The sequence below is a fragment of the Alexandromys fortis genome, unplaced genomic scaffold (assembly GCF_014885135.2).
Source record: "Alexandromys fortis isolate MF-2015 unplaced genomic scaffold, M_Fortis_MF-2015_v1.1 scaffold_1172, whole genome shotgun sequence".
NCBI classification, from domain to species: domain Eukaryota; kingdom Metazoa; phylum Chordata; class Mammalia; order Rodentia; family Cricetidae; genus Alexandromys; species Alexandromys fortis.
This window is the reverse complement of record NW_026069067.1, coordinates 5,912-16,578: the sequence shown is the minus strand read 5'-3', so window position 1 is coordinate 16,578 and position 10,667 is coordinate 5,912. Positions and strand designations below refer to the sequence as shown.

Below are 10,667 nucleotides of genomic sequence, written 5' to 3'. Positions count from 1 at the left end.
GCCTGGAGTCAGAAAGCCATGACTTGAATTGTCACTGGTGGCATCAGACATATGTTCTTGATCTTCTGCACAGATTTGCCCTGACCACTCCTCTGCCCAGATTCTTCCTTGGGCTGAGATTCTTCTTCAGGCTGAGATTCTTCCTCTGACTTTAATCCTGACTCTGAGAGTTCCTGGGGCTTATCCTGCCATGGTAGCCCTTCTAAGTATTCCATCTGGAGCAATATTCTACTAGTATGGAAAGCTGCCTTGAAGCAAGCAAAGCAGATCTTCATCTGGTCTCTGTGGACAAGCTGGTATAGCCATTCCACATAGAGGCGGGACATGCCCTTGACCCTACGGTGAACGTTGAATGGGGGACACATGATCAAACAGCCTGCTTGTAGCTGATGGACGGAGAGAGGAAGACTTGATTGATGGTCTCAGGATCTGGAGACCGTGTGATGCTGGGGTCAGGTGGGAAAAGCCGAGAATAGGAGAAACAGGAGAAAATGGGGTGCAGTAGGGGGTCTCGGGTATTTTGGGCTCCAAGCTATGGGGAAGTAGTGCGAGACCTGGATGCCATTTCAATGGTTCCCTCCTTGGAGAAGTGGACAATCTTGAGACTCTAGAAACTTCTCCAGCTTCACACTTGCTCCAATGTCTGAAAAGATAGAAAGGCAAAGAAAGAATGAGGCTTGGTGCCCCCTGCTGAGCAGGATGCTCAGATCCCCAAAGGGAGGAGAGCTGGGATCAGGTCCCCTTGACAGATTGGGGAACCCCTTAACCACAGACCCAGGTACAGCAGCTTCCTCAGGGCTCATGAACCCCAACTTCACACGTGGGTGCGGCCACCCAATGAAGAAGGCCAACCCAGAACAATATCCAACCTCTCGCTGCAGACGATCCCACACAACCAGTCCCCACCACCATGCCTTCAGCCCCTTCCCTTCCTTGGCTTCCAGGGTGAGCTCCCAGTCAGCCTACTAATTGACACTGACTGAACCAAGGCTCGCCCCACCACAGCACCAGGACCTAATAAAGGGCCAACACCCATGATGCTCCAGCTCATTTACATGTCTTCCTTGAGCCCCCAAATGCAGAAAGCTAAGGCACCGAGACACCCTGGTCTCCTCTCCCAAGGCACCAATGTGGCCTGGTGCCCGCTCACAGGAGGCATGCGCTGCTTCTCTGCTCATACCCAAGAGTCCCTCTGCCTCCTGCAGGCAGCCTTGGGGTGCCCTATGTCCCTGGGTCACTTGTCACTTCGAGGGACATGAAGACCTAGACCTGTGGCTTCTCTTGTTTGGATAAGAGGATCCTTTTCCCCCATCTCTTTAGAAAAAATTCTTTAATCCAGGTGAAACTGTTAACTCGGCCCTTGACTGAGTTTTAAACATATTTCCCCCTCTCCGCGTCTTTTCTTTCTTAAACAACTCTAGAAGAAATTAATTTTGGAGTTTATTTGTAAGGGTTTTGGGATTCCTAGAAAAATCCGGGAGAGAATACAGGGATCCCATTGTCCTCTCTCTTGAGTTTGCTCTTCACTGAGATCTGTTTGTTTAAATCTGGGAGCAGCACTCTGGGTGTCTTCACTGCAAGCAGGTGCCCACTGTCTACTCTGGACATTGCCCAGGTTAGGACATGGGGATGATGACATGCACCTGCCACCACAGGTCCATGGGCACGATTTCACTGTCTCTACATATGGCCCTTGGCACTCTGTTCTTACCAGGACCTAGAACTGATGACATGCATTCTGCAATGTTTTGCCCTATCCAAAATGTCACGTGCTGACCTCAAGCAACAAGAAACTATCTCAGTTTCCTTCTTTGGGAACATACAGCTAGGTTTCCCTGGGGCAGCAGAAAGCAAGGTTCACTCCAGGGTTCCATAATACTCCATTAACTGGATACACCTCTGTGTATCCTCTCACCTCCTGAAGAATACCGTGCTGCTCCTTGGGAGTTTGACAAGGAAAGCGGCTATGTTCAGTTGTGAGCTTGACAGATACCTGGAACTCTTCACAGGCCTGGTGTGGTCTTCTCTCCTCCTCCTCCTCCTCGCCCCTCTCCCTTATCAACCTTGTGTCTGTGAGCTCTTGAACTGCTCAGCTGTCTCCTCTTCAGCTTCAACTAGCCAGCTGTCTCTCCTTGGTCTTGCTTTGGGCCTTACTGTTCAACTGTAAAAACCTGTGGGGTTGGATTCATCCATGCCCCCGTATTATTGTGTGTTTGAACACTTAATTCCCAGTGGGGCTGCTTTGGGGATGTTTATGGGGATGGGATGCATGGTTACTGTAGGAAGTGTGTCACTGGCAGTGGCCTTTGAGACTTTGAGAGTTCTTCACCCCACCTACTTCCAGTTTGCTCTCTCATCTTCATGTTTGTAGCTGGTGATGTGTTCTCTTGCCTTTTGTTCTGCCCCCCCCCCCCCCCCCCCGCCCCATTGCCTTCTCTTCTATCAATTTGGTCTCTAAGAGAAAATATTTTTTTTCTTTTGTGCATTACATTGGTCATGATATTTCATCTCAGCAACAAATAAGAAGTTAACATACCACTGCTGCCACACCCTACTTCTAGGTTGCATTTCCCTTATTACCAACTCAGCCTGCACTACTAAAGTAGATAAGAAAGGATCATGTGCAAGGTCTTTCAAAAAGCTGGAGAGATGACTCAGTTGATAAAGCAATTGCTTTGCAACCATTGATCCCCAGAACCCATACAGAAAAGAAAGTCTTGAGTGTTCTTCCAAGTGCTTGTAATTCCAACACTGTGGGGCAGAGGGCAAAGTTCCATGTTCAGAAAGAGACCCTGTGTCAAACCAGACCAAGGAGAATGGTGAAGACACCTGATGTTGGCTTCTGGCATCCCTCCATAAATGTGAACAGACATACATAAACAAACATATAAAATAATGAAATTTAAAAGCTAGACTTGGAAGTACATAACTTTAGTACCAGAATTAGGGAGTCATATCTGGGTCTATGTTTCTTTGAGACAAGGCTGATCTAAATTGCAAGTTGCAAGTTCCAGGTCAACCATGGCTAGATAGTGAGATTCTACCAGAAAGAGAGAGAGAGAGAGAGAGAGAGAGAGAGAGAGAGAGAGAGAGAGAAAGGGAGAGAGCCTTTTACTGCCCCCAATTCTGCAATATCAAAAGAGGCATACAGTAGGTATCCCCCTATGCTTTAAATAAGCATGAACAAACCTATTTATTTAGCCAGAAGGGGCGTTTGGATGAATCACAGCTTGCCTCAAATGCTAATGAAAGGTTGTGTTTCAACCAATCATAGTGCACCTCACATACAAATGAGGGTTTGTTTTAGCCAATCATGTCTTTGTCTTTTGGCACTAATCATATCCCAGCAGTCTCTCTGCTAGACCCATCAGAGGAAGTGCTTCTCCTCTGGCTTGAGCAAAATAGTTACAGGGTCATGGAGATTTCACCAGGGCTCCTGAGAGCCTAGAGCCCCCTACAAATTGTAAGAACAACCCATGCTAGAGCGCCACCTAGAGGAGCCAGGCTGCGTTCTATGGTCCACACAGCCTGTTCAAGGCATTTATGGCTGTCACAGGTGTAGTTGGCTGGCTACTTGACTGACAGTCCTTTTGCTCAAAGCGGTCAGAATCCAAGAGCTGCACATTATCGAATGAAATTGCCTGCTCCATCCCCAACAAGTTCTTTTTTTTTTTTTTTAAGGAAAATAAGCACCTCAGGCAGAGCTTACAGTAAAAGTCTTGATGAGCCTGCCATTAACAGTAACTTTGAAAAGGTTTTAACAATGTTTAACACTTCACTGAGTCCTTCAGGGAGAGGTGGAGCCTCCATATCTGTCTTGGAACTTTAATTTCCTTTATATTCTATTAATTCTTAGATTTCTTTTGCTTTCTTTCTTTTGTCTTTGAGATGAACTCTATGTGCCCTCGGCTGGCTTCCAATACACTGTGTGCACCTTGAATTCCTGATGCTTTGCCTCCATGTCTTGAGTCTTGGTATCACACCCACACCCACCCACACACACACACCATCATGTTCGGGTATTTAGTGCTGGTGATGAACCCAGGGCTCTGTGCATGCTAGACACACATTCTACCAGCTAAGCTACATTCCCAGGCCCTCATTCTTAGATGCTTTTGTTGATTTGCCTCTTGTCTTAGTTTGTCTAGCTGTAAGAATTAAATTTCAAGGCTAGAAAGCTTAAAGAAGAGAGATGCATTTTGTAAATGCTCTGCTGGGGGGGACCAAGGTCAGGGTGCTGTGAGACAGACCAGACATACTTGCCTCCCCTGGCGCACTGGGGAGGATTAAACACTAGCAAACATTGGCCAATACTACTAAGTTTGTTCACCAGTAATAAAATTGTTAGCTATGTTTCGAGCTTTTTATAAGTGTTTGGCATGGCATCTGATTATAAATGCTTTCTATAAGTAGCTTAAGTTGCCAAGAAGAGCAGAAATTTGAGAGAAATCTCTCTTGGTCATGCAGGCTTGATTGGGTTCTTGACAACAAACCTGACCGGAACGCCCTCCTGTCAGCCTGGCTGTTGTAGACAAGGTCACTCTGAGGACAGATCAGCTGCTGCAGAGGACCTCCTCAATACCAGCTGAAGACCTGATCCAGTCACAGCACTGCCAAGAGCCGGCACTAGTCTGGGAAAGCCATGCCTCAGCTAGACAAGCTTCTGTGTCCACTCAATGCTGTTGAAATTGTTTTAACGTTTTAGGGTGAGAGAAACACTACCACTTCATCCATGTCCCGCAGAAGGCATGGGACTGATAGAATCAGAGTTCTTTATTTCAAACCTCTGCCATACCCCTCCTTCCCATATAACCAGACCGTGTTGCTTACTTTTCAGGTAGGAGACAGTTCCTGTGCTGTCCCTCATGGTTTAAGGGAAGTGTTGGTGTACAGTATTGAGGGGAAAGATTTCCCCAGTGGAAGTGTTGTGGCTCTGAGGGGAAATCTATTCTGGTTGTGAGGAGCCACAGGGTCACACTCCACAACAAACCTGGCTTACAATTCCAGGTCACTCACTATAGTTTTTTCTTTTTTTAGAAATAAAGGCAGGACTTCAGTCATATAGCTATTGCACACATGGTCAAAGTAAAGAGAATTACAGTGGCATTCCTAGCTTACAGCTAGCTTTCTGCACTTCGATACAGCTGGAGGCTCTCTGCCTTGGAAGTGATACATTAATGGATCATGGGGTCCTTCAGATATTCACCAGTCTTACCATTAACACATTGTAACAAAGAAGAAACTTTTGCTTCATATACTGGCTCCCGGTCTATACTCAAATGTAGCTCCCAGTCCCATAAAACAGGGATTTATAAAGGCAAAGAACAAAAATTTCATTTATTTACAGGTGATCATTAGGTTGTCTTGAGCAAAACAAGCTTTAGTTTACAACAGCAAAATCAGCAGTTAAACTGATGATGTGATGTTTTGTTTAAGATCTAACAAATAATGCATGCCAGCTGGCCCGGGTCTGAAAAAACATGGGATAAAACCGGACTCTATACAATATTGAATCATTCTGAAAGAGAAACGGAGTTCTCAATTTTGAGACCAGCACATGGTTTCACATGACTTTAATTCCAGCACCACTGAGGTGGAGACAGGAGTTATATGGATGGGCAGAGAGAGGAACATAATGTGGGAGGAGGCAGGAAATCAGGGCTTTCAGTCTGAACATTCAGTTTGCAGATTCATTGGGAACAGAATCTTTTCCCCATTGGAGTGAGGATTTGGTAGAGGTCAAAAGTCTCTTTAGTGACTGGATTCTTACAGCCCTCTTCTTCCTGCATTTACCTCAATATCTGACTCTGGATTTTTATTATTAAGACAAATAGAATTTGTGCTACATGGCGACTTATATTAACTTGCACAAACAGTAGTTTTATTAAAATTGTACAAGGCCTGGTAATTACAACAAGAATACTTAACAGTCCTTAACAATTCAAAGTCCAATTTGACTTTATAGTTGTTTTAGGCAAAGTAATTTTAAACTTTTTGAACAGATTCTGTTCGGTGCCAGCGTGGAAAGCATGGATGTAGCAGGCCTTGTCCTTCTTGCTTTCCCTCTGCCTAGCTAAACAAACCTGTTAGATTACATCCCCAAGGCTAGCAACAAGGCCTGTTCCCGTACATAAATACTTTCCTATGTCAGAGTCCTTCCTGAGGATGAGGACAGAAGTCCAGCAGGCTAAAGCCCCCTTTGCTTTGCCTACTGAACATGGCCAATCCAAATTCTCCACTGCATCCTAGCCCATTCCAGCAGACTTCCCTTTTCCTCTTCTGAACATGACACGTGCAGGCCATTGCTGCTGTTTTTCTGCCTGAGTCAGAGAGCAGCCGCTTTAACTATTCTTTCCCACTAAATAAATAAAGGATTTCTGAGAAAACAGGTGTTTGGGTGTGGTCTGTGGGAAATCCGTGGGCAGGAGGAAGCCCCTGCTGTGTGCACACACGTGGGTGGGGTTTTCAGGGTGGAGTGTGCCCTGCATTTATAACCCTGCAAGGTGGTTTCTTCCCCTCTTTCCTCATTGGCTGAGTAATCAGGAGGCTGCAGGCTCACACATCATCTGCAATGGACGTGGATGTTTTCCCAGTGCAAACCATAGGTGGGTTTATCTCCACATTTTATGTCCTGAAGCTTTGAAGTGTTCTCTGGTGCATGACCTTCTTACCTGTGCAGGTTGTTACACATGTGTGACTGTTAATACTTTTCTGTTCTTCCTTTGTTATTGATTGTGAGGCGAGAGAATGTGGTTCAGCTGTTGAGAGTGTTGCCTGCCTCCAGGTCCAGCCGTGTTTGAGTTCCTGTCCTGACTTTCTTCTGTGATGTGGAAGTGTGAGCCAGACAAACCTTTTCTCCCCAACCTTCTCCCCTAAAAAATTGTTGACTGCTAGAGGCGGGCACCAGGGTCTCTGTGAGTTTAAGGCCATTCTGGTCTGCAGAGCAAGTTCCAAGGAGACACAGAGAACCCCGTCTAACAAAAGAAACAAAACAAAATAAAACCTCCCCCAAAAAGGTTTTGCACAAAAACAGAGTTTAAGGACCAATGAGAAGGCTTGATAGGTAAAATCTCTTACTGATGACCTAAGTGATCATACATGGAAGAAGACTGGTCTCCTGAAAGTCTACATGTGTACCATGGCATGTGTGCACCCACAATCTCAAACACACACAACAATAAAAGTCAAATTAAATAACGAAAACAAAACAACTGCAAACTGTGTGCTGTGCTGGATGCTTCACCAGGAGGGAGAGAGGACGAACCACACACAGGACAGACCAAGTTGGGAAGGGACACTTAGCTACACACGGACCACAAGATCCAGGCCAATGAAGCCAAAACTTAGCTGCCACCTCCTTACTGTGCTGTGTTCTTTTTTTTTTTTTTTTTTTTTATGGTTTTTGGTTGTTTGAGACAGGGTTTCTCTGTAGCTTTGGAGCCTATCCTGGCACTAGCTCTTGTAGCTGTGCTGTGTTCTTTATTCAGCAGTGTGATGTCCTTTCTCCAAAAATGAGCATCAGACCCTGTGTATCAGGAATTAAGACCCCTGAAGACAAGGAAGAAAAGAGACACTCATAGTTAGTTAAAGAGCAATGCTTGAAGTGGGTAATAGCAAACACCTGTAATCCCCTTATTCAGGAACCCAGTGCAGGAGGATCTTGAGTTTGACGCTAGCTGCCTAGACTAGGGAGTAACCTTGTTTCAGAGAAAAAAACAAAACAAAACAATAAAGCAAAGGAAACTCATAGTCAGATCCTATCATGAGGTTAGCTTGTCAGCAAGATTCCTCTAGGATTAGGACTTTCTATCATTGATAACTGACCACTTAAATCACCAGGTGGTGTCAGGGACACCCAGGGAACTGCAGAAATTTCCCTGCACAGGGCCTGACTGTGTGTGGGCCACGCACAGTCAGAGAGAACAGGCAGAAGGCAATGGGAAGGACAAGGTAAGCAACACAGGCTGGTTATGTAGAAGGAGGGAATGGCAAAGGTTTTAAATAAAGAAATAAAGGTTTTAAATAAAGAACTCTGTTTTTATCTGTCCTATGTCTTCTCTGGAACAATGAATGAGGTGGAAGTGTTTCTCTCATCCTAAAAACGGAAAACCGTCTCAGCGGCAGTGAGTGCACACAAACCACATTGACAGAGGAGAAGACATCTGAGGGGAAGGCAGAACAGAAAGGTGAGAGAAAACATCTCCAGCTACAAACATGAAGATGAGAGAGCAAACTGGAAGCAGGTGGGGTGAAGAACTCTCAAAGTCTCAAAGGCCACAGCCAGAGACACACTTCCTACAGTAAGAATGCATCCCCATAAACATCCCCAAAGCAGCCCCACTGGGAATTAAGTGTTCAAATACACAATAATATGGGGGCATGGATCAATCCAACCCCACAGGTGTTGGCAGTTGAACAGTAAGGCCCAAAGGCAAGACCAAGGAGAGACAGCTGGCCAGTTGAAGCTGAAGAGGAGACAGCTGAGCAGTTCAAGAGCTCACAGACACAAGGTTGATAAGGGAGAGGGGCGAGGAGGAGGAGACTACACCGGGCCTGTGAAGAGTTCCAGGTATCTGTCAAGCTCACACCTGAACATAGCCGCTTTTCTTGTCAAACTCCCAGAGAGCAGCACGGTATTCCTCAGGAGGTGAGTGGATAAACAGAGGTATATTCAGTTAAAGGAGTGTTACCAAACCCTGAAGTGAACCTTGCTTCCTACTGCAACAGGTCACCTGGGAATCCTCGCTGTTTGTTCCCAAGGAAGGAAACTGAGATAGCTTCTCGTTGCTTATGACCAGCATGTGACATTCTGGATAGGGTAAAATATTGCAGAATGCATGTCAGTGATTCTAGTTCATGGTAAGAATAGAGTGCCAAGGGCCACATGTAGAGACAGTGAAATGGTGCCAAGGACCTGTCGTGGCAGGGGCATATCATACACATGTCCTAACCTTGGGGATGTCCAGAGTACACAGTGAGCACCTGCTTGCAGTGAAGACACCCAGAGCGCTGCTCCCAGATTTAAACAAACAGATCTCAGGGAGGGCAAACTCAGAAGAGAGGACAAAGGGATCCCTGTATCCTTTGCCTCATTATTCTAGGAATCCCAAAATCCTTACAAATATCCAGAAAGAATTTCTGCAAAACTTGTTTAATAAGAAAAGACACAGAGATGTGGGGGGAATATGTTTAAAACTCAGTCAAGGGCCAAGTCAGCAGTTTCACGAGTATTAAAGAACATTTGCTAAAGAGACAGGGAAGAAGGAATCCTCTTATCCAAACAAGATGAGCCGCGAGCCCAGGTGCTCGTGTGCCTTGAGGAACAGTGACCCAGGGACACAGGGCACCTCAATGCTGCCTACAGGAGGCAGAGGGATGCAAGCAAGGAATCAGTGCATGCATACTGTCAGTGGGCGCCAGGCCACATGCACACCTGGGGTGAGGGGCGCAGGGTGACTCAGTGGCTGGCACTGGTGGGTGGGATCACCTGCACTCAGAGGGTGGATATTGGTCTGGGTGGGCCACCTTCATTGGGTGGCCACACCCATGTGTGAGGTTGGGGTCATGAAGCCTGAGGAAGCTGTTGTACCTAGGTCTGTGGTTAAGGGTTCCCCAATCTGTTCAAGGTGAGAACTAGGGCACCTGACCCCAGCTCTCCCTCCCCCACTTCAGTGAGCTCAGCAGTCAGCCCCCAGGGGACCCAAAGGCTCATTTTTTTCTTTTCCTTTCTAGCTCCCCAGACATTAGAGCAAGGATGAAGCTGGAGAAGTTTCTAGAATCTCAAGTCTGTTCACGTTTTCAAGGGCGTATTCATTGAAATGGCACCCAGGTTTCGCACTACTTTCCCATAGCTTTGAGCCCAAAATGCCCTAGACCCCAACTGCACCCCATTTTCTTGGTTCTTCTATTCTTCGCCGATTCCAACTGACCCCAGCATCACACGGTCTCCAGATCCTGAGACCATCAATCAAGTCTTCCTCTCTCTGTACAATCAGCTACAGGCAGGATTTTTGGTCATGTGTCCCCCAGTCAATGTTCGCTATGGGTCCAAGGGCATGCCCTGCCTCTATGCGGAATGGCTATACCAGCTTGTCCACGGAGACCAGATGAAGATCTGCTTTGCTTGCTTCAAGGCAGCTTTCCTAATAAATAGATTACTGGCGATGCAACACTGGGAAGGAGAACCGTGGGAAGATAAGAACCAGGAACTATCGGGGTCGGGAACCTCACCAGAGGAAAACCCTGAGCAGGAGGAAGACTCTGAGCCGGAGGAAGAATCCCAGCCTGAAGAAGAATCTCAGCCGGAGGAAGAATCTGAGTTGCAGGAAAAATCTCAGCCAGCAAATGAATCTGATCCAAAGGAAGAATGTCAGCCGGAGGAAAAATCTGATTCAGGGGAAGAATCTCAGGTAGAGGACTGGTTAGGGCAAAGCTGGGCAGAGGGCCAAGAAAATATGTTTCGTATTACAGTGCAAGTCCATAGTCCTCACATCCTGACCCCGGGCTCTATAGGGACTGAGCTGCAGCCTGAGCAAGCTGTACTCCTGGACCCATGCCCTGAGGATTATGACAGGTATGGGGCATATCCCTGGAAATTAGGTAGGTTCTCTCCCTGCCCCCATCAGTGCATCATCCCCCCTCTGTCCTTCTGGGATATTTTCAATGTG

General features: G+C 46.5%; 1 protein-coding gene across 1 annotated transcript in view; it reads left to right on the top strand.

The window, feature by feature from the left end:
• Positions 1–8,570: 8,570 nt before the first annotated feature.
• Positions 8,571–10,667, top strand: part of LOC126496115 (testis-expressed protein 19.1-like) — a 7,997-nt gene continuing 5,900 nt past the window's right edge. The window contains exons 1-2 of the mRNA XM_050133683.1: positions 8,571–8,647; positions 9,733–10,420. Coding sequence (XP_049989640.1) covers positions 10,017–10,420 — 404 coding nt within the window. The 5' untranslated portion in view covers positions 8,571–8,647; positions 9,733–10,016. The remainder of the gene's footprint in view (positions 8,648–9,732; positions 10,421–10,667) is intronic.